This window comes from Castor canadensis, chromosome 2 (assembly GCF_047511655.1).
Source record: "Castor canadensis chromosome 2, mCasCan1.hap1v2, whole genome shotgun sequence".
NCBI lineage: Eukaryota > Metazoa > Chordata > Mammalia > Rodentia > Castoridae > Castor > Castor canadensis.
Window position 1 is genome coordinate 46,939,138 of NC_133387.1, and position 25,096 is coordinate 46,964,233.

Below are 25,096 nucleotides of genomic sequence, written 5' to 3' on the forward strand. Positions count from 1 at the left end.
TTTCCATACAAGTGGAAGCAACCATTCCAGCTTCTAGTGCTTCTGGGAAAAGATGGTAGGAAGCAGCTGGCTGAGGGGCTCTGCATTGTCAAAATGTGTGGAGTGATTGCTTATGGATATAGCTGAACAAACCACATCTTGCTCTGAATCTCAGCAAAACATTGTGTCTCACTCTATCTTCATGTATGGATTTGTCCATGTGAATGCAAATACTTCAAGTAAATTAACTCATACAAAGACCAGTGCTATTTAAAGATAAGGTTGGGTAAATAAACAGGCTTTGATCACTGGAGCAATAGAATCTTGGTATATTTTCCATTTACCCTTATATATCTCATAAGAAAGATGAGGTCACTTTTATTTTCTTTCTTTCTTTTTCTTTCTTAATTGGCCTGTTCTGGGAAGGAAATGTTTTTCACAAAACATTTTTGTTTTAATCATTTAGTTTGGAAGTTGAACAGATACCTGAGAATATTAAATGCTTGTGTGAAAAGGGTTTATTGTCCTGTCTAACATTGAATGGTGGCTCCTTGAAGGAAAAGGAGCAAAGGAGTGCTAGCTCCTGGTAATTTTTAAGAGGTGGATGGAATTTGGCTACTGCCTACTTTCTGTTTGATCACTGACCTGTCAGAGATGGCCAGGTAGGATCCCCTTGTTCTGTAACTTTAGGAGCATTCAGGATAGAAAAAGAGAGCCTTTAATGTCCTCAATAAAAGGGGCATACAATAATAATCACACAGAATAGCAGGAGTTGAAGAAACCACTCTCCCTCATAAGTGCTCCATATTTCAAACAACCGTACAGTTTCCATTTGAATAACTAGATTTTCCAATTTATAAATAGGTGTTTCCATAGGTCAAATCTGGACCAGTCCTTCAGGCTGTTCAAGTGATATGAAGTAGCAGAGATTTTTCAATAGGTCAGGTGGAAGTGTTTTGTTTTTTTTTTGTTTTTAAGTTAGACTTTTAGACCTGCTACGAAGACATGATTGTAGACCTCTTTAAGAAATTAAATGTAAAGTTAATTTTGTGATGCTACTCAAGATTCTGGCAGTCATCGTGGCATGGTGCCTGGAGGTATATTTTCTTCTTACTGAAAGCATTGTACCTACACATGCATCAGGTGCCAAGGAGATGGGCTGTGGCACGTATTGAGGTGCCCTCTGTAGGTGGTCTTGTCTTCAAATGCAGAGTGCAGATTGGCGTCAGAAGTGGTGCCTAGTTATTGTAAAGAGGTGCAGCACTTTTTGAAACCTGCTCCAAACACAGGCTTAAAATTGGAGCCACTAGGCATTACAGCTGCTTAAAATATCTGTAAAATGAGGTTTGCCACCCTTCATCTCAAAGGTGGGTAGACAGTAGTCCTTAGCGTTTCAAGTCTCCTTTTTTTGCTGCCTCCTTCTCCCAACCATTGTTTTAAGAAGTAAGAGTTTACTTTTAGGTAAGCAGGCCTGTAGGGAGCAGACTACTCAGGCATCTTTAGATCTTTCAATAGAAGGGTAGAAGATTCCATCTTCAGAGTATGTATAGCAGCAACCGCAGCAGCATCTCTCCTAGAGGCCAGGCTTTGGCAATGTTTTCTCCTAAGCAGAACCAGTGTCAGTTCTACAGCCTGGTCTGTCCGATTGGAAATACAAAGGGTTTTGTGCATCTGTGTCACAGGAGCAGTTCCCTGCCTTAGGTCAGCCAAGCATTGCTAGGTGTTGACTTTTAAGTCCCTGGGGAGCTTATCTTTCTTCATTATTACCGAGAGTTAGTACACATGGCTGACTTTTGCACTCATAACCAAAGCTGTTCATTTCTTTGAACAAGGCCTTTTCTGTTTTTGTAATCCAATTTCTATAAAAAATGGAAAATATGCAGGGAGCTCATTGTCTTGTGACCTCATAACTTCACAGTCCTTAGCCAAATGGTCTGTTTTATTTATTTATTTTTTTAGAAAACTAGAAGTGATAGTATATTTGGAGGAAAAGTCATTGGCACTTAAATGTAGTAATGGAGTAAATTTTAACCCATTCCTTGTTATTTTTCATATAATAATACCTGACACATATAAGCTCATTTTTCACATTGAGATTGGTTTTCACTTAGAGCCCTGGCTAGAATTTGACTTAAGTTTTCCTTGCATTTTTAGAGACTCACACTTAATAGTAGTGATCTATTCAGCATAATTCAAGCCTGACCTAGATGCTCTGATTGGGGTGTGTAAACCCTCAGTCTGCAAGAGTTCCTGTGGTTGCATTTTCTCTCAGGGAGGAAGCTCAGCATTTTGCAGTTACAGGAGTTCTGACAGAGACCTGGGCCCTCAGGCTTCCCTGTGCAAAACATATACACCTTCTCTTTCTTTCCCCCTTCTCCTTCTTGGGTCAGAAGCTCAGCCCCTGTAAGAAGTTGTGATTGACAGTCTTTTAATGACAGTAGAATGTCTCAGCAAACATGACAGAGGACAGAGAGGACCCATTGTTCATTCCCAGTTAGGTTCCTAATGACTTTAAAAACTGATATACAGTCTCGGAGTATGTTATTGCTTTCTTACTGCTACCTTTAAAAAATGCCAAACCGTGTATAATGCCATATAATCTTTAGGTTAAAGTCCTCTCATCTTCCATGTACCTAGTGGAATAGAGGGTTAAACCCTGGGGGAAGGGGGCTTTGGGGATTTTGGGGATAAGAACCAAGTAAGAAAAGACAAGTAGTGCCATTATTTAAGAAAGGTGTACAAATATGATGGTTAACTTGCCTGGTATGAAAATAAATCTAATATTCATCAGGAAAGGTATGTTGACAATGTATGAATCTCTGTCTTGTAAAGCTCATCATATTTAGTAAAAATTCTTTAAATGCCAGTAGAAGATAGAGTTCTGTAATAATTTTTGGAAAAACAACTGAGCATGCATTTGAACTACATTCCTCTTTGATAATGTGTTCCTGTACTTTTCCATGTAATGCACGTGCTCGTATGTGTGTGTGACTAGATCTGTTGTTCCTGGGAGTTTATATTCATTTTGAGTGGGAAAACTCATTGATGTGCTCATGTCACTAGTTCTGAAAGGAGTTGGTAAGACTGTCACCATGAGGCCAGACACTGTGGCTTACATCTATCTAATCCCAGCTACTCAGGTGGAGTTCAAGAGGATCCAGATTTGCAGCCAGCCCGGGAAAAGTTAGTGAGATTCCTCCCATCTCAATCAGTAAGTCAGGTATGCTGGCCATAGGTAGGAGGTTTGAAGTCTGAAGATGGCACTGGGTAAAAACACGAGACCCTGTGGAAAAAATAACTAAAGCATAATAGGACTTGAGGTATATGGCTCAAGAGGTAGAGCATGGGCTTAGCAAGTTTAAGACCCTGAGTTCAAACCTCAGTACCACCAAAGAATACTACTACTAATAATAGCGATGGTGGTAATGTCACCATTGGGAAGCATACAATGAATTGCTCCCCCTGAAAATAGGTAGGACCCTGCTGCTGTCATCTGCCTGTGTGTTGCCTGCCATGCTCATTCCCGTGTACAAGAAATGCTTTTTTTTCCTTTCTTTGGTGGTACTGGGACTTGACATCAAGGGCCTTGAACTTGCTAAGTGGCCCTCTATCACTTGAGCCACACCTTCAGCCCTTATTTTACTTTAGTTATTTTTTTAATAGGGTCTCTTGTTTTTGTGAGGACTGGCGTTTAACCATTCTCCTCCTACCTGTGGGCTCCTGCATAGCTGGGATCAGGCAGGCACCACCACGCCTGGCTTATTGATTGAAATGAGATCTGTTTAACTTTTTGCCCAGGCTGGCCTTGAACCTCGGACCTCCTCATCTCTGCCTCCTAAGTACCTAGGATTATGCATGAACCACCATACCCTGCCTGTTTGTATAGTTGTGCATCAGATGTCTTTTTTTTTTAACATTTTTGTTTTGGTCATAGCAAGACCAGTCTTGCTATGCAGCCCAAGCTGGCCTAGAACTCACTGTGTAGCCAAGAATGGCCTTAAACATATGACCCCCTCCATCATTCTCCTTTATCCCCATCCCCCCATTCCTGGAATAGTTTCAACTGGCCTCATTTTTCCATTTACATACATGAGTACATATTTCCACCACATCACCCTTCTTCATGCCTTCTTCATATTCTCCTCCCTCCCACTGAAACAAACCCCCAGACAAGACCTGTTTTACCTTCCTGTTCTGTTTTTGAAAAAAGACATTATTGTTTGTTTAACATAGCTGTATGGGGAGTTTCATTAGGATCTTTTTATTCATTACATAGCCTAAGAACCTTAGTAGTACATGATAACCAGCAGTTTCTTTGTAAATATTTGTTAAATTAAATAATTTTAAAGTCAAAACAGCTTTGTTAAATCCTCAGTTTGTCAGTGACAGCTTTGGTAATGGGCTTATTTATCTTTTCTTTTATGTTGGTTATACCCCTTCCCATCCTTAATAAAATTTATCACCTTTATCTCCAAGCCATACTTACCATGATTCCCAAATCACGTAGCGTAGAAAGCATACAGATGGTTATCATTTTACAAAAATAAAGGTGTTCTTTTTTTCTTTTTTGGTGGGACTAGGGTTTGACTCAGGACGTCACAATTGCAAAGCAGGTGCTCTACCTCTTGAGCACCTGCAGTCCGTTTTTCAGTGATTATTTTGGAGATGAGGATTCACAAACTTTTGTCTGGGCTGGGCTTGAACCGTGATGGTCTCAGTCGCAGCCTCCCAATTAGCTAGGACTACAGGCATGAACCACTGGCATCTGGCAAAAGATACTCTTCAGTGTTTTACAGTTTTTGAGAATCTGCATAATAGGTATGCTTTTATTTGTAAAATTAATCTTTTTTAAGATGGTAGTCATTTAATTATAAAAGTAATCCCTTCAAACAGTAGGCAATCCCTTAGGCTATGAAGAACCTGGACTTTAAGTCAGTTTTGGGGTCCCAAAGTCTTCACCAGATGTGAGTCAGGGAATAGACAACTTACTTGCTTTGAATGGGCCTTGGTTTTCTTGTCTGCAAAATGAAGATAACAACTTCCTTTCAGTTATCTATTGCTGTATGACAAGCCACTCTTAAGACTTAGTGACTTAAACCAATTATTTTTTCTTCCTCTTGGCGCCTGGATAGTTCATATGCATGTTTCATGAGTGCTGGGGCTGCTGGAAGGTCCATCATGAACTCACACATGGCCGGGCTGATGTCTGGGGGGTCCCGGTTCTCCTCCAGCCAGGCCTCCCCACACAGCATGACTGGGTGGGCTTTCTCATGCTTGCCTTAGAAGAGGAATTCTGAGGGCACAGTGAGACTTTCAGTGTCTCAGGCCTACCCTTTGAAGGTACCCAGCATCAATTTAGCCACATTAAGTTTGTTAAGCAGTGAAATTCAGTGGCAAGGAAAATACACTTTATCTTTGAGTGGAAGAAGTGGCAAAGGTATTGCTGCCATCTTTAACCTACCACTCTTAACCTTCCATGGTTATAGTAAAGATTTACTAAGTGAGTGTATTTGAAATAATTAAAACATGACTTAAGTGCTAATCTTCCTCCTCTTCCAGTATCTGCTTTTCAACTTGTGATACATGTGTTTTGGATTTTATGAAAGCAGATGATTCATTTAGGCCTTCTGGATGGAAAAGAATGTAACTACACTCAGTTATATTCAGCAAAAGGAGAGTTCACTGGAGTTTGGTGTGACTTAGTGAGGATCTCAAACTACCTTGAGGGCTCTAGAAATCTTTCATATTTTCTCTTTTGCAGTGCTGGGTATGTCAGCCACTTTTTGTTGCTATAACAAAACACCTGATAATAACAATTGAACAGAGGAAAGGTTTACTTTTGGTTCACATCTCTCATGGTTCTCTGAGTTGACTAGATCCTCACTTGGTTATAGGTTAAGGGATGCTGGAGCTGGAGTCATCTGAAGATTCACCTGAGATGGATACCCAAGGTGATCACTCTTGTGGGTGGGTGAAATGCTTGCTGTCAGCTGCCAGGAGCTAGGGTTGTTGTCCATAGCACCTCCTGTGGCTTTTCTTTGGACCCTTCAAACCTTCACAGTTTGATTCTGAAAGGTAGTCTCCCAGGAGCAGCTGTCTTCCTGGGCAGATGCTGCAAGACTTCTTATGGCCCATCCTTCCATTGCATTTTGTGGGTCTAGCAAGCCAGTTAGGACAGCCCAGAAAGGAAGTAGCTCTACTTCTTAATAAGAAAACACCAAAGAATCTTTCAACCACTGGATTCAGAAAGCAATATTGTAAGGTGAGAATATCATCATTGCTATAATATTTGTGAAGGCTTCAGAGCCAGTCCCATGTCTTCTCTGTCAGTCTGTTGCTAATTCTGAACCCATAACCTGCTTCAGATTGTGTGTGGTGAAAGGGAGCAGAAACTTACTAAAGTAGCTAAAACAAATGAAGATTAAGCTTAGGGTATCATGAAATGAAAGTGGAGGCTCTTGAGAATTGAGGCAATTCTGGGAACTGGCTATTATCCATATTCTGTACTTGGACTTCTCAGTCTTTCTCACAGTGACTTTTCATCTCTCCACACATCTTTTTACTGTTGTGGTCCACTTCTCTTCATAGTGTTGACTTTCTCGAGAATGCCCTTCATGTTCTTGTTAGCCACCTCGCCTCTCTACAGTATGACCTTTCAACCTCTTTTCATTCCCTGCTGCAGCCCCAGGTAATTAGCTGAAGTTGCTGATTGTGTTTTATTTTTCATATAATTATTGAGAGAGGAAATTTGATTGGCAAACCTTATTTTGGATAAAAGGCCAATGACCACTTTGAATCATGACCACACCCAGCAGCTTAACAGTTCATTTTTTCCCACCATATCTAAATGTCTTCAAACCCTTCCTGTACTCTTTTGTTTTTAGCTCTGAATTCTGTAAGCATACTGTGAATAGTGGTGTGGGTACTTCTATCATAAAATATACCCCAAACCCTATCACCTATGGATTGAGCTTGAAATCCCTTGAGATTTCAGAACCAATCATATCGAACCATGGAGAATTCCCTTGTATAATGAATACATAGGCTCTGGCAATCAGAGCTGGTGAGGCAGATTACTTGAAGTGGATTTTAATTCTACTTTTGTGATCTTTCTTTTCCCAGGGTTTCCTGTGGACATGCATCCTCACAGTATAGTTTTCTTAAGGCAAAATCTTAATTCTATTGTCTAAGTCTCTGTGTATATCCTACTTATAAATATAGGCTGATGTGAGGCTCAGTCCTTAAGTTGAATTTCTATGAAGTTGCTCCTGTGTGATATGTCAAATAACAAAAGTGATAGTATGGAATTAAGTTTATTATTTTTAATACTTACATCTTTAAAATCCACTTATAGTTAAATGAAAATTGAATACTTGCTCACATTATTTTAAAATGTATTTGTGTTATTATTTGGACTATTCCCCAAAATAGAAGACCATATTACAGACATTCATATGTTCTAGTCACACTTTCCATCAACGCCTATCCACCAACTCCTATTGACTTGAAGCCTTAGTGATATCAGGTGTTATGTATGATCTGCCATCTTTGTCAAACATAGTCATTGCTTGACACTTGAGAAGATCTTCCTTTATAACTGTGTATATCAGAGAAAATCTTCCTTTTATAACTGTGTTGACAACTAATTGCATCCTTTGAACATTGGGAAAATACTGACAGAACTTGGACAACTAAACACTGAGGGAAGGGCCCACGTCTCACTGTTACAGTTCTGTGCCTGGCATTATGTCTGACATTTTGGAAGAAGCGTAAAGATTATCTATTGCGTGACTGAATGTTTGACGAGAAGGTGTTGGTGATGAGGGAGACCATGGAATTGGAAAGGAAAGGTAGTTACTTCATATACCATGTCCTGTTTACTCAGATGCAGATGGCCAGTTAAGAGCAGTATCTGGAGATGGCAGATGAAGGAATTGATGGACTTTAGTAAGTAGCTGTAATCATGCCTACATATCTGTTTACCTAGAATGCTTCCCTAGAAAATATTCAGTGAGCACTCAGTAATAGAACCAACCTTTTTACTTCATTTCTAAAGATGGCACGTAAGTAATCTCCAAATAGGTATAGTTTATTTATTGTGGTTTATGTTTTAAGTCAAAAAGATTTTATTGAATGGTTAACTTAAGAAATTATCATGGCAAAACCATGATGGAATCATGTAAAAAAGAGGCTGATGAACAGAAAAAAATGCTAGCTATGGCAGTACCCAAATTTGGAGATTTCTGAGAAACCAAGGAGGCGGGTCCGTCACAGTTTTCTGAGGGATGGGACTAAGGTTTTGGCCTGGAACAGAGTTCCACTGCCTGTCTGCCAGTTAAAAACTCTTTCTCCAGATGACTCCTTCTTGAACTGAAGACAAAATAAAAGAAATATCTGATGATATGAAGGATTTATGGAGCCCAAAGATTTAATGTTTACTTCCCCACACAATCCACATGTTGTAACTTAACACCCAGTGTGAATCTATGTTGCTTAAATCCCACCCAGTCTGTGACACTTTGTTTTAGCAGCTTGAACAAACGAAGACATTTGGGGATACCCTAGCTAAGAGCTGCCTGTAGAAGCTCAGAAACACCATCTTAGTAGGGGAAAGTCCAACTCTCATGATAGACACTTGAGCCGGCCAAATACCTCTTTTCTTCCCTTTTCTCTCTTTGGTAAAGTCTCAGAGTATTTGATTTAGTACACTTCAAACACTGGGCCATCAGTCTGGATTTCTAATAAATAGGAGAGGGGCTTGTTATGATATGAGAATTTGAAGAAAGTTTGGACCATAGCTTTCATACAGCTAAGGGTCTTTAGACATTGAAGGTCTGTAAAACATTAAATGATCCTGGTGGTAGTAGTCAAAATAGACATGTTAACATTCAGGCAGACCCTGAATGTTAACATGTTTGACAGGCCTGTAACTTAATTGCTTTTTAATGTTAGTCAAATATATTCTACTTTGGTCTCTTGGCCAAGTTTCTATAGGTCTATTAAAACCCCATGGAGCTGAAAATATGAACTTAATGTTTGTAAAATGTGTAAACAAAATAGCCTTTTCCTGCCTACTATATGGTTGAAAATTAAGACTAGGACATTGCACTTTAGTGTCTGTCTCAAAAACAATTACATAGTAAGAATCTATTTTATTCTTTTTTAAAAGTTGTGAAAATCAGTTTCAGATTTTTTCTGTGTAAGAACTTAATTACATACCAAGTCAAAGAAAAATCCTATATTGCTTACTGTTTAGAGATGTGCATTTAGTCAGACAGTCTCGATATTTAGTTTGTTGGGCTGCCATAACAAAATACTACAAATAGGGTGGCTTAAACAGCAGAAGTTTGTTTTCTCTCAGCTCTGGAGACTAGACGTCTACAACTGAGGGGATTTATTTTCTCCTGAGTCCTCTCCTTTGATTGTACATGGCCATCTTCCATGTCCTCACATTGTCACCCCTCAGTCTATGTGTTGTCTGTGTCTTAATTTTCTCTTCTTATAAGGACAGCAACCATAGAGGAGTAGTGCTAACTCTAATGACCTTGTTGTATTTTAATTTCCTCTTGAAAGACCCTATCTAAAATACCGTCTTACTCTTAAGTACTTGGAGTTAGGACTTACATGTTCAAATTTCGTAGGGATACAACTCCGCCTATAAGAAATTTGGTTTACGAAAAGATACTTTTCTCCACTTGGAATGAGGACTTATGTTCCTGATAATAGGAAGGTGATGACATTTCTTGTGAGACCACCAGGCCCAGAACAATTTCCCACTAGAGCTGGATAGATTGAATGGCCTTTGACCTTATGCTGGCTCATGTTTGCCAGCTCCCCTGGAAAGTTGCTGACTTCTTCAGTGGGTATAATACCATTGGACTGCTGCAGGGCAATGCAGGTTAATTTAATCTATCCACTTCTGTGTGCCAAATATCTGTTTTGTACTTGTGATCTTTATATACAATAGCGGTACTTGTGATACATACAAATTATTTTAATGTATCCTTTAACACTGAGTTGGTAAAAGTAAATGGAAAAAACATTGAAGCTTAGATTTCTTAAGGAATCTTTATTTTTCTAATTTATTCAGTATTAAATACAGTCATCACATATATTCATCGTAGTGTAACATAAATCATTAGGCATTTGCTATTGTAGACTTTATTTGTAGTTATAATTTTGTTTGCATCCAGATACTCAAAATAATGTATTTGGGTTTTAGTTAAAAAAAAGGTAATATTCTATAACTTCATATTAATCTATTTTTGACACATGTAAGCACATATTTTAGAATGTCAGTATGCAATTAGATATTCTTAGCACATGTCATTTGTGAAAAGCACTTTAAATCTAAGTACATTCAATTGAGCATAATTAAAATATCAAGATACATATTCTTCATATACATTTTGCCACTTAATTTTTAAAGTAGCTATAAGTATCTACCATGTGAATTCAAATTAAAGGAAGGTGATTAAATTAGGGTTATATTTAATGCTTTTAGTTTAAAGCAGCAGAAATTGGGTAATGTTAAGGTAGACTGCTGTGTTTCCTGTGGACAGCAGGCAGTTTTGATTGTTTTTAATGCAAGTGTAGTGTCCCCCATGTATTCTCAAGATTGTTGATTGGAATGGGTTGAAGAAGGGGTCATAAAGAAGGAATGTGTAAAGACACATGCATGAAAATCTCTTGAGTTCTTTTGACTTGATTTCTCAGATCCCGAGAAAGAATGGAGGTTATTTATAAGATACGTGTACTTACCTATACCTATTGGACCTAGAGTAGTCACCATTTAGTGAGGGTCACTGTTCTTGGAATACTTAGAGAATATGGTTCTTTAGAATTATGTTGCCTTTCAAAATATTTGAATTTTCAAATTCACTTTTTAACAAAGAACTAGCTGTAACATTTCCCAATACAGAGTTCCCCATGTTGAGTTCAGAAGTGTCAGTAGTGAAGTAAATTGTTACTTAACACAACAAGAGAAATTTGGGTTGCAAAAATGTAGCAAAGAACCAAAAAGGAAAGCAAGCTTATAGAAGCATGTGAGCAATGACTGAAAGAAGCTGTGTTAGAAACCATGATTTAGGCTATTTGCAAAATCTCTCTCTAGCCCGTACCAGAGAGGAGGTTTTAAAAGGAAAAACCTGTATTTTACTTTGAGCCATGAGAACCATATATGTTTAAAGTCAGAGCATTCGGAAGTGGTGATGTTCTGTGTGGATGGAGTCCCAACCCTTCGCAAAGCTCAGTGCTTGTCCTCCGTGCTGACATAGTCATAGTTTCCATAGGCCCATTTCCCATTCCGGTTGCTCTCAGCCCTCCTCTCTTGTATGCAAAAGTAAATTTATGAAGATCACAGGCTTCAGACTACAATCAAAATCACCTTCATATTTCTTCATGTACTTTTAATGTCTCTGCATTACATGCAAATTTAATGTCTCTGTCTCTTGACAGAGGCTCATCAAGTCATTGGAATTCTCTACAGGATCAGATTGACCAAAGATGCAGGCAGGTACTCTGTTCAAACAAGAAAGAAAAACTGAAGATAAACATGTTTTAAGGCTCAGTATCTTTGCCAGTCAGCAAGTCAGCATAAAATTTCCAGGTCTGAGGTTGAAATCAGGCCTGTCTGGGTTCAAATTTTGCCTCTGCTGTGGACAGAATTTGTTTCCTCATCTCTAGAAATGTAGGAATAATACAGTCTGTGTCAACGTGAATGGGAGGGATGAGGGATGATGTCTCTAAGGAGTTTAGCATGGCATCTGCCACATTGAAAGTGCTCTGCAGGTGTCTGTCTCTGGCTTCATTAGGAGAGAAAGGAGGAAGAAAAAGGGTTTATAGGACATAGTCATTCAAAATGTTATACCTTTTCTTGATTCTGATAACACTGGTAGACAGTTGTTCTTGAAAGTGAGTCTCAAGATGACTTCCTCCACATTGTTGTTGGAAAACCACATCTTCCAGAAGGAAACCTGGAGGACAGACACTGAACATTGTCAGAAAGCTGACTGGATATAATTCATGCACAGATCACAGGGCGGAGAGTCAAATACCAGAGGAAAGACTATAGTCTCCAGTATCATTGTGGTCAGAAGGATAGGGGTAGCTTGTAAGAAGAAGCAGTTGAAGTCCACTAATGGGTTGTGTTTCCCTCTGCCTGAAGGGCCTTCATACACAGTGGACTATAATTTGAAAAACTTATACTTTACAAAAAAAAAAATCCTTTCTCAACTAGTGAGAGAGAATTCCCACACCAACCAGTGAATATTGTGCAAGAAAATATTAACCTCCTTGCACTAGTGTACTGTCAGTCTCTTGAGCTCCTCTAGCACACAGGACCTCTTAGTTAACAATGGACTCTATAAAGAGAAAAAAGATGAGAATTCTGGGAGGGAGGCAACAGTCAGGAGAAGCTGAGGCTGTCTAGGAAAGACTGATGAATTTTGTTCCTCTTCACAGTGTGGAATATATGCTGAAATGCATCAAAACCAGCCCCCTAGGCTGTGACTCATTAGGATACTGTCACATACATGTGTTGGGCAGAGAGAAATTGCTGGATACTCATGGAAGAGACTCTACTCTACATTGACTGTGTTGTCCAATAGCACTTCTTACATACCTTTTCAGTGTACTTAGTGTCTCTCCATATTTGGATCTTTTCATTTGTCCATTTTTATGCTCTAATTTAAAATTTTTGACATTATAAATGTATTTGTGTACTGACAGAAAATTCTCCATGTTTTTGTTCATGTAATATGAACAAATATTTCTATCTTTGAACATATTCAGAAAACCATATTGGGATTTTCTTTAGGAAAATTGCTTTGAATGTGAAAATAATTTTTGGAAAAAATGACACCTTTATAATTGGTTGTTATATTCATTCATAGTAAATTGACATTATTACAACATTTACATTTTAAGTTAACTTAAAGGCAAATTGAGATCCCTACAACATTGAACCTTCTTAACAATAATACTTGTTTCTTTAGTGAATTCTTTGTAACACTTTAAAAAAAAAAGGGACATGAAGAGAAAAGGATAATAGGCCAGCTTGGACAAAAGTTAGCAAGACCCTATCGCGAGCCAAAAGTAGTGTTAGACACCTCTAATCCCAGCTACTCATAAGTGCCATAGTCGTTCAAAGAGTTATAGGAGTCTGAGGCCAGCCCCAGGAAAAGTGCAAGACACTTTCTGAAAAACAAACTAAAAGCAAAAGGACTGGGGTGGTACATCTCAAAAGGTAGAATGCTTGCCTGGCAAGCTGGAGGTCTTACCTTGCCCAAAAAAAAAAAAAGGGTGGAAGGAAGGGAAGGAAGGAAGGAGGGAGGGAGGGAGAGAAGGAAGGGAAGGGGGGAGGGGGATAGGAGGAAGGGGAGAGGGAATGAAGAAAGGAGGGAAGGAAGTTTTCTTCATTTTGGTCTTAAACTTTTCATGTTATTCCTTACTAATGTCACTTGTGTTAAAAAAAAAAGTTAATGTGTACATTTTAGGGTTGATTATTTGTTTTTGGTGTACTGGTCCCATCTTTCTCCTTTAAAGATAATCGTGTTTCTGAATGTCAGGTTCCAGTTTCTTTAGAATGCAGTGCTAATATGCAGTACATGTGTGGGGGATCAGATGTTCTTGTTCAGCACCTGAGACAGCCTGGATGAGAGTCCACATGGCTGTGAACTTAATCATTCCTCATCTACAGTCCTTTGTACATATGGTAGTCTCTCAATAGGGTGCCCATTGTCATTGCCTGTGATCATGGGTCCCCTGGGCCCCTGTGGAGATACAACCCCAAGCTGTGTTTCAACACTCAGCTGCCTGCTGTGTCTTCCAATGTGCTTGTGTTGAGTTGAGCAACAGAGTACCTGAGCCCTTGTCTGTGGACTCATATTCAGACAACTTTAGCTACTCTTATCTCCTCAGGTCAGACTAACTTCATCATAACTTCTTATACAGAGCCAGAATGTCATTTTGCCATCAATTCCAAGGAGTTTATTGTTTTAGTTTATGTATCAAAATTTTAGTTATGTCTCCTGTGCTAAATCTTACTCCGTTTGATTCATTTTTCTTTATCCTTGAAGCACAAGTAGTAAGGAAAACTAATTCTGTCCTGTGATAAGATTATCCCCCATTCCATGTGTGTCACGAAAGCAAACACTTTACTCCTTTCCCTCTTCCATTTGGAACTTACGTGTTTTGTTTAAACAAAAAATAGTTATCTCTAGCTGTTTTATCTCCTCCCTCTATCTTCTCTTAGATCTTTTCTTCTTAATTACCCTAAATAAACTTTCATTGTCCCTTACTCTCATAAAAGACAATCATTTTCTCACTTTCCCTTCCTCTGAAAGGATAAATTCTACAGTTCTAATTCCTCTGCATCCAATTTTCCATGTAAGGTCACCTCATGCATTCGCCTTGCCTCCCTGTGTCAGCAGTGGATATTGTGGCCATTTTACCTTCTCCCTTCTGCATGCCCCTTTCTTGATTTCTGTGTCCATTTAATCTCAACTCCACTGTATAGCAGAGGTTTCTCAACACTTCTTAGGATCCCTCGCCATACTTGGTTTTTCTTCCTCTTACTCCACATAAGCTCCTGCTTTCAGTCATATGTAGGATATGCCATCATCAGTGTCTCAGTTCTTATCTCCCAACTGCCCTTCAATACCTTCTTTGTCTTATTTCTCAGTATAACTCTTTGTTCCTGTTAAATAGATGCAAAAACTCTTTGACCTCATCCCTAACACTGTTGGTCTCTATCACATCAACCTATCCATTCTACCCTGAAGTTCACTACAGATGTAATTATTCTGATTGTGGCCTTGTATATCTCACCTACTCTGCTAAAACCCTAATTATTATCTCTGCCTCAGGCCTTTCCTTCTGGAATAACCACTTAGCACACTTCCCCTCTGCAGATGGGATGTTGACCAGCCCTGCTCATCAAGCTCACTTGCACCACATGCAGTGTATAACGCTGCTCTTCAGGATGGTGGCCTGAATGACTATCCATCATTTAACCCAGCAATCTCATTTCCAGCCACCCCCTTCCATGCCATCTGGAAGGAAGAGTACTGGTCAGTTCCTTCATGCTACCATGATAAGAAATGTTAGTAGGTGCTCAGGCTCTGGTATCCAGCATCTTTAGCTTGGAATGCACACCTACCTTCCTAGCTGTGTGACCACAGGCAAGTGAAGTGGCCTCCACTTCTTACGTGCTTTACCACCTCCGAGAACATCCTAGCCAGGAGAAGTATTGCCCTCCTTTGAGCTATTATCTCAGTTTGTATGGACCTTAACTTTCTACAGAGTGGTAATTATCCTTTCTCACATGCCATTTCCTGTATTCATGAGTTCTGTAGTTATTGATCTCCTTCGAAAATCCTTTCCCCTGCCTACTGCTGTGTAGCCGTGGATAAGCTGCTGTATTAGTTTTCAGGTGCTGCCAAAATAAAGCACTACAGAGTGGCTTAAACAACAGAAATTTGTTTTCTTAAATTTTTGGAGGCTGGAAGTCCAAGATCAAGATGTTGGCAGGGTTGGTTTTTGAGACCTCCCTCCTTGGCTTATAGATGGCTGCCTTCTCCCTGTGTCCTCACCTGGTCTTTTTCTTACATGTCCGTATTTATTCCTCTGTTACTGGATTAAGGCCCACCTTTAGATTCATTTTTACTTAATCTCTTTTGAAGGCCCCACTTTCTGAAGCACTGGAGGTTAGGTGCCCCAGGGAGGTTAGTCATAGGAAGCTATGACTTTTGGTAGGACACAGTTCATCCTACAATAATTGCTTTAATCTTTCTGTGCCTCAGTTTACTCTTATGTGAAATCAGAAAAAAGCACCTCTTCAGTGGACTGAAGATTCATATTATATGCAAAGCAATATCCAAAGTAGCCCATAATGGATGCTTAGCAGGTATCCACGCTTACCTTAAGTTCCCTGTGAACAGGACGACTTTCTCACTCATCTTGTGCCCCAACAGTTCTGAAAACAAACTTTGAATGTTATTGCTTATAAATATTTGAAGAACAACTTTGTGAATGAATGATGAATTAGTAGAAGTGAGACTGTAATAGGTATATGTGTTTCTTTTTAGATGTATTCACTAACAAAAGCTATAGCAGGAAAGACCTAGAGAAGTCAGTGTTATCACTGTGAATACAAAATGCTATACTGACTTCAGTATGGGAAATCTCCTCCATCCTACTTGCCACAGAATCTAGAAAATCATAGAAAAATGATTTGTGATGAAATTGCACACACAAAAACACCAGTATCCTCACACAGCCAGAGCTCTCAAGTGATGAGGGACACAAAGACTTTGTGCACAATAGGTGTTCCTGTTCGTTGTCTGCCTATTCATCTATCTTTGATCTGCGAAGGAGAAACGTGGCTGAGGTACTGTGAATAGATAATAGACCAGGAGCTGGAAGAGCAGCAGATAGTGTGCTGTTCAGTGGTCGAGCCATGGTCGTGATACACAGACTGTGCGTCTGATAAGCATCTCTTCTTGGTGCCTTGGAGTCTCACACTTCCTTCCAGTCTGCCTCCAAAGGACCTGTTGTTTCATCTTTGACACCTGTACAATGTGCCACTTTGAGCCTCTAGGTTCTTTCTTGTCCACCAGATGTTATGGATTGGTCATTAACTTTTTCCTGTGTCGCTACACCCTTTCTTCCTGATGATCTGTTTCCTACGGTTCTCTGAAGTACATTTATCTCTTAGATCATCCTTAGTGATGAGAACTTATTTTGCAGTTCTCAAAGAATTGGTATCTGTTGATTGGCTTGGAGCTGAAGAATTGAGTATAACTCATTTTATTGGATACATTGTGAACAACTTTTTTGAGTGTTAGTAAGCATATATGACAATAAGACAAAAATTGTATATGTAAAAAGTGTACCTTTAATAATGGTATCACTTGGTTAAGAGATTAGAAGTAAAATATAAAAGTTACTCTCTGAAATATGGAAGATGAGGATTAGAAATCCTAGCTTTCAGGAAGCCTGGTAAACCAAGCCTCAGGGATCCTAAGGATGGCATAGTGAAGGCATTCTCAGCCTTCTGTACTCATAATAATTACATAGGAAATTTTTAACAAAAGTAAATTCAGAGGTTCTTACTTAGTTTGTCCGGAGTGGGGTCCAGAAGTAACTACATTTTATAAGCTCTGCAAGTGATTGTGACATGCAGCCAGGGACAAGAACCTCTACCTTAGGAGAAAGAGGGAAAGGAACCCACACATGCAGAACCACGCTGGCTGCTGGATGTTGGCCGGCTCCTTGCTCTTCATAGTAAGCAAGGTCATTGGACATACAGGGGCCTAAAGCTAGGTCTTCACAGGAGATTTTCTGCTGCCTTCCTACCTGCCCTTGGTGGTAGTGGGATGAGGATACACTGCATTCCTCTTCTGTTCTTCAGGTACATCAGAGTTCTCTGGTCACTTTGCACTGTACCCTAGTAGTGATGGTTTCACCCTCTTTTGTGCTTTGAGAAATCAGCTCTCATGCTAATTCCATTCCAGTGGATCACTCAGCTGTTCTGCCTTATAAAACGGTTTTTCCATTTAAAATTTGTTTGTTTTTGTCGGTCACTTGACACCATTTTCATTTTCATGTGAAGACATCTGTGGTCCAGAAAGCATAAGAAAAACCTTACTATACCCTTAACATGGTTATTAGGCTAAGACTATTTCATCTCTTTATTCTGCTAACCTTCAACAACACCCCCATGCTGCATAAAAAAACAGATGTAAACCCACAGAACACCAAAGGGCCACAGATAGGCAGGAGCTGCTCTTTTTGGGCCCCTGCAGGTATGCACAAAGCACAACTATTCAGACCCTCTGGGTGTTGTATTATCTCACACTCTGCTTCCTACTTTGTGAGCCCACTTCTTGTGCCTCCTGTAAATCCAGCCCTAGTTGTTCCTACTGAGCTCATTTGGCCTACCTTGTTATAGATAAAATTGATGGGCAAAACATTATAGGAGTAGACAAGGAGAGGGAATCTGTGGCCATCAGCAGGAGAATACTATTGCCCTCTAAATGTGGGGTGAGGGAAATCATGATCTATTTTTAAAAACACGTAAGTCTTGACTAAGCTATCAGGTTGGTAGCTGGCATGCACCTGTACTCCCAGCAATTTGGAAAGTGGAGGCAGGAGGAGTTCTAGTCCAGCCCTGGCAAAGTTAGGGACACCCTATGTCAAAAGCAAAATACAAGTAAAAGGGTTGGGGGCATGGCTGAAAGCACATGCTTTCCTAGCATGTGCAAGGCTATGGCTGTGGGTTCAATCCCCAGAAAGGCCAAAAAATGAAAAAGAAAAAGGAAAACGTTGTATCACATTGGTAAAATGGAAGAACATTTTGATTCAGAGTTAGTGAATGAACATTTCTCTTTGAGTTTTTAATTATTATATATATGTCATACTCAAGTATTTTTCTTTAGAGGAGTATTTTTCTTTATATTATCTATAAAGAAAAAACAAAGTATAACCAAAAGAAAAGATACTATTTATAATCTCATCACCTTGAAAACACTGATTTGGTGTACCTTCTCTGTGCTGGTAAAGTAGATTGGAGAAAGATGAACATGCATTTTGAATATGAGAGAGTTTTTTCTTAGCAGTATATGTTGAGCATTTTTCCACAATATTTTTATTGGCTACATAGTATCTCAAGGCATGGATATATTCAAATTCACTTAATCCATCCCTTACCTTGGTTATTTATGTTGTTTCTAACTCTTATCCCCAGCTATTATAAACAGTACTTCAAAGACCAGCCTTGTAGCTAGTTTTAATTATTATAGCCTATTTTGTGAGTGTGCATGCATTGGGTGCTAGGAGTAGAGAACCTACTAAGAGGTAGTTTTGTGTGATCTTGTCCCAAATTATATATGTTAGCATGATAGCATCTTCTAAGCTGTGAAATGCAAGCACCTGGTCTTCAGTCCGACTTTGGAGATACCACCGCATATGAATATTCTGAATTGTGCTGCATATGAATCTTAGTTTGGATGAGATAAAAATTATTTGTGACAAGGAAAAACAAGCTGAAGTACACTAAAAAAGAATATAATTGCTTATAATAAATACAGGCTTAGCTTCAAAATAGCTAGCTTAAAATTTCCTGTATGATGTACTCTGAAGATTTCACTGGTATTCTTGGAGGTATGGCATCCAGCCATTGCTGGAATGACGTAACATACACTATTTAACATTTGAGCCATAATTGGTTTAATGCATATTTTTGCTACTTTGACATATCATTTATCTCATATGAAAGGAATAATTCTATACACAGGTAGTACATAAATAAAATTGTAAGAAAAATCCCATAAAGTGGTATTTAATGATCCACTTGATTTTTTAAAGATATTTCTCGTCTAAGTTTACATGTTCTCTGGGAATTTTCAAATTATTGCCAGAATCATGAAATCCACTATTCAAAAGCACTGAATAATGCTTGCCCCCCATACCCCTATCCTGACAGGCAGGTCTTTGGCTGTTTATTTTGATAGTATTCACTTTTTATTTTATTGCTGCTTTTATATCCTTGCTTTGAGCCCTGTGGTGACAGTAGCTTGTACTGCAAGGAATTTTTTTCTCCTGGAGATGGAACCTAGGGTCTTGCACATGCTAAGCAAGTGCTCTGCCTCTGAGCTACAGTTCCAGCCCCCATGGAATCTTTTTCGTTTAGTTATGAGGACTCTAGTAGGTCAATAGAAGTCTCCCTCTAAACTTTGCCCTCATTCAACATCCATGTTAAGGAAGCAAGGGGCTCTTTACACAAGGCTTCCTAAGCAGTAACTGTATTTTGATTCAAATTTGCAACCACCTGCTGTTTGAATCGATGGGACACAGATTGAAAGTATAGTCTCTTGAGGATAGACTGTTCTGAGCTTTATTGAGAATGCTTGTTCATCCCTTCATAACCCACCTTAACATTTCTCAGCTTTGACCCTAAATCTTTTCTTTTTCTCTTTAGGCAGGAGGCTCCCAGGTGATTTTCACAAATCCTTTAGAAATTGTCAAAATCCGATTGCAAGTGGCTGGAGAAATCACCACTGGTCCCCGAGTGAGTGCTCTCTCTGTGGTGCGAGACCTGGGTTTCTTTGGCATCTACAAGGTAACTTTACTTTTAGTCACTTATTTGATTATTTTCTCATCTCCTAAACTAGCAGCCATTCTTCACCCATGAAATTGATTTCTCCCATTTCTATACCTAGAGAAGACACTCTGCTTGAACCCATAGGATACCTTCATGCCAATTAGAACCCATCCTTTCCTGCCATTTGCAAAAACCTTCTCTTTATGCAGAATTCCACGATATGTATGATGTGAATGCTGCCCACTAAAGTTGTTCAACAACATCTCTTTACAAGAAGATTGGCTAGAGCTTTATTTGGATTTGTTACTGATGCAAAAACCTAATTCTCAGTGGTATCCTCTATAAGGGACAGATGCAAAGATCATAGTACCCATCTTTCAGGAGATATGCTGAATTCAATTTAAGGAAGACAGGGCAAGGATGTAACTCAGTGGTAGAGTACTTGTATAACATGTTCAAGGCCCTATGTTCCATCCCCAGTACCATAAAAAGAAGGAGAAGCCCATAACAGGTCAAGAATTTATTTTCTGATCCTATACATTCTGGTCCTATCTATGTTTTCTGTTTCTGTGCACCATCTTAATTATTATAAATCTTAAACATTTTTCATTTAAAAAAGTCTTTCAGAATGATTGCAAAACAAACTTTTAGAGAATTCTTGAAATTTGTTATTTATACTTTTCTGTGGTCGTAATAAAATATACTGAAATCATCTGCATAAGCTCTAAGGCTTTATCAAGCATAAGGTGCTCATCATTTTACAGTGAGAAGTTTCCAAAGTAAGAAATGCTTTATACTAACTTGAATAAGTAAATCTTTAGGTATATAAGCGGAAAAGTCAAATGTCTACTTAAAGTAGTTTCATGTATTTACACAGAAATGTATGAAATTAATGTTTCTATACATATATGTCAAGAAAAAAACGTTTTATTCAAATTATTTCTGTGCATTTTAAGCTAACATCTTGATTACTACTTCATGTACTTTTTGGAAACATTCTGCAAACATGGTTTTGCAGAACACGTGGTCTTCATTTTTACCCCAAGCTGTAATGGTTTAATGACTTACCATATTGGTTTTCAGAGAACCTTTAAATGACTTGTTTTGACATTCTGGTCAGCATTTGAGATCTTAGGAAGGTTTTTCTATGCTTTCTTTTCCCCATAACCTGGGTTCTTCAGGTGACCTCAGTAAATATCCAGAATTAGTAATAATTGAAGTTGCTCCAGGCAAATCTGCCTTCCCCAAATGGTACTCTGTGTGTCTCAGGGTCAAGTGATTGGAATAGTACCCCATGATCTGAGCCTTTGTAAGTATCAGATATAATATGGTGCCCTCTTTAATGGGAGTGATCTTAGTGGGAGGAAACTTATTTATTTAGGTGTATGTAGTATTTAGGAATAAACATACTGATTTTTTAAATTACACTTAAAGGTGCTCATTCTGTAATTGTGTGTGAACACATTGTTCTATAGCCATATTGTTTACCAATTTATTACCAGCTGTAAAAAATGAACCATATTGTCATGAGGCATAGGAGGGATCAATTTGAAAAGAAATCATCTTTTCTAAATTTTCAGGCTCTGCCGTCTATAACATGATGTAGCAGCTTGTCATTTTGACAGGACGCCACACAGTCTTTCCAAAGGCTGTCTGGTAAAAAACACTTGTATACTATGGAGGTGACTGCCCAAATGTCTAGATGAATAAAATGGTAGAAACTTGTGTGCTGATACAGAAACATACTGTAGGTGATATATCTGCATATATCACCTGCAGGTGATATAAGACTGGGACTTAGTGCTTTTCATCTTCACATTATTTCATAAGCTTAATACCCACTAATGCTCCTTGAAAGTAGTTGGTATCCCAATTTTGTAGCTGGGTGAGTAGAGGCTGCCAGCCATGGTATTTGAGTTGAAGTTGAGTCTCAGAAGTTGCTTATTTCCACTTTTGTGCGAAAATTGCTTTCCTGAAATGAGCAGGATTGCTCAAGTTTGAGCAAGAGAGCTCTCCCATATAAAGTTAGTTTAATTACTAGTCTAGTGGTTTAAGCTAGTTCAGAAGCATTCCATGGGGCTTGGCACTGCCTTACAAAACTCTGGTTTTGGTGTATTGGTAATTACCAAGTGAAGTCACTAGCCCTTTGCACTGGAAACTTGGTTTCATTACAAGAAAGTACTCAGGCAATTCCCACCTTCCTGCTGACCATCTGGATCAACTAAATTAGCAGAGACCTGAGAGTTAAATGGTATGGGCTCTCACATTGCCACCCTAGGTGATCCTCATTTATGACATCCCAGTTTCCAGCTCAATCTTATGAATCTGATCTCCAGGCCCACCCTACCTCACCCTTCCAGGGTCAGGAATCACTTTAGCAGTTAAGATCCATCCTTTCACTTTGCCATGTACTTCCATGTATTTTTGTTTCAGGATAGTGCTTTTTAGTAATAAAGCAATTCTTTCTGGTAGTTCTGATTGGGTAGAAAAATGCAAGTGGCCAGGAGTGACTAATACTTTTAAGCCTGGTCGGTGTCCCTCCAGATGAGTCTTTAAAAAGAGAACCAGTGTCCTAGTTTTAGTTGGGATGGGTGATATTTCTCCTCCTCTAGATCCCTTTCTTTGCTCTGTTAACATGACAATGCCAGAATGCAGGAGGGATGGTGGTTGGCTCTGTCTGTATGTTTAGTCCTGCTGAGCTTAACCTTACCTAAAGTGAACTTACCCAAGCTTTCTGTTTTTCTCCTGAATTCACTTGCAAAATACCTAACTTTTCTGTGACTTCCCAGTAAAGGGCAATTAGAATGCTTGCTTTAGAAACACATTTGCAACTGAAAGAAAGTGGCTATGGTAAACATTTCACATTCCTGAATTTAGAAATAGTTCAGTGCAAATATAGTGAACTATAAACAAAGCCCCCCATAATGGTAACATTTTGAGAGATTTAATTGAACATACAAGAAATAGGTAAATACAGAATAATTAATTACTTTTGAAAGAAATACTTGAATGTAAAATAGTGTAGAAAAAACCTTTCATATGTATTGCTTTTCCTAAAAATATATGAGAATGCAAGGGTTGGGGATTGTAGCTTACTTGTAGAGCACTGCCTTGTGTACGTAAGGCATTAGGTTCAATCCTCTCCACTGGGGGGAAAAAAAAAGAAATGCTGTGTGTGTGTGCAAAAGAAAGAGGTCCTCTCTACCCTCCATCCTATGTGCCGTGTACATTGGCTGTTTTCCTTTTTTGTTTTGGATACTCCAGTCTTGTTTTCAGTTATTATTTCTTGCTCTTCTGTCTGTTAAAGGCTCTTACCCTCAAATCTTGGTTCAACTGATGCCTCTTCAGAAAGACAGCCACCCCATGTCCTGTCATAGTCCCCATTCCGGTTCTCTGGTCACACGTGTCACCATTTGATGCTTTTCTCTGTACATCTGTGTCTCTCTTATCTGATAGCAGCGACGTAAACTTCTTTGTAATAATTTTGGCACATAGATTGACCTGATAAATATCTGTTGAACAAAGGAATGGCAAGTAAAAGCCAGGTGTTTCTATTAAAAACAAGGACATTGGAGCAGAGAAAATGAGTGAATTGATCAATAATGGCCAAAAAAAAGACCTTGGTATTGGGGAAGTCAAATGTAAAAAGGTGCTGGTTGTGTAAGAGATCCCTTTCCAGTTTCTACCAGCAAGCTCTACCCTAGTGCTGCTGGGTAAACAAAAATAAATCAGTAAGGGGTGGTTAAACATGGATTTTACCATCTCATGAGGCAATTAACCAACTACTCAGATCAGCAGAATGTAGTATACCCAGTGGAGATGAACTCTCAGGGGTGTTCAAAGGGATGCAGGGAGGCAACAGCAGTGGGGATTGGGAGGGGGATATATTTGAAGGGTGTTTGAGAGTGAGTCACAAAGTGATAAAAGGTAGAAAGTGAAGGGAGATTAAAAGATCATCCCCAGACTTACAGATTCAGAGATGGATAAATGGTAGTAATGTTACAAAAGATTTTTGTGTGCCGGAAAACCTCCATTCAACCTTGCTGGCTTAGGTGTTTAGCCAGAGGGAGGGTTGGCGTTCTGGGTTCTTGTCTCATGAAGCCAAACAATGAACTTCATGGATAACAAGAGTAAAGTAAGAGAGTTTACAGAAAAGTAGCAAGGAATAAAGGTACCAGAGCTGGGACGGGTCCCAAGAGAGGGTGCCAGAAAAGTAACATGGTCTGAGGTTTTTATCCATTATCTCCAGGGCATTGGTAGATCTCTATGCTAATTAGGTATGCAGAAAGCAGCATTCTGGTTGGCTGTGCCTGCAACATTCTGACTGGTCATGTCCTAGTCCTCCTAGTGTCCTCATTCTGATCTATCCTGCTTTTCCTTTCCACCATTTGAGGTCACAGGGAGGTCAAAATGGGGGTTTCCAGGGGACCTTCTGTCCTAGCTATACTGTCTATTTTTAGCTAACTGCCTAGCCTACTTACTCATTCATATAAACTTTAGAATTTCAAATTTTTTGACATGCTGCAAGAAACCTTTAAAAGATCTTCTGTCTACTATGATCTCCATAATCGAGGGACAAAGCCCAGCAATCTAATGAGGCTTAGTTAGGTGACCTAATTAGGCAGGGACAGGGCTAAGATAGACTATTCCCTCACCCCCTTCCTTCTTTATGTGAAGGTACTGTATGAAGACTAGAGCCTTGCAGAGGGTGGGTAAGAAGGATGCTCTATGAGAGTCACCTGCATGAATGAAGCCATGGATGGCAGTGAGTGAAATCTCCAGACTATGGGAGACCAGTGGTGGAGCTTGGAGTCACCCATATTTAGTGGCAGAAATATGTATGAGTGGGGAAGATAGCAGAAGCAGCTGTCAGGCTGAGAACTGGAATGAGCAGAGCAGTAATGCTGAGTGGTACAGAGACCAAGGGGGATGAAGGGCAAGAAAGGGTCTTTGAACTTAAATATGGAGACCAGTGGCTATCTTAAAAGTCATTTATTTATTTGTTTGTTTTAC

General features: G+C 39.2%; 1 protein-coding gene across 6 annotated transcripts in view; it reads left to right on the forward strand.

Annotated features, from left to right (window-relative positions):
• Slc25a13 (solute carrier family 25 member 13) overlaps window positions 1-25,096 on the forward strand; it is a 165,569-nt gene that overhangs the window by 118,154 nt on the left and 22,319 nt on the right. For 5 of the 6 annotated variants that reach the window (XM_074064714.1, XM_074064716.1, XM_074064713.1 and 2 more), the window contains one exon: window positions 19,961-20,101. The exons of the other annotated variant lie outside the window; for it this stretch is intronic. In XM_074064714.1, coding sequence (XP_073920815.1) covers window positions 19,961-20,101 — 141 coding nt within the window. The remainder of the gene's footprint in view (window positions 1-19,960; window positions 20,102-25,096) is intronic. 6 annotated transcript variants of the gene reach the window in all.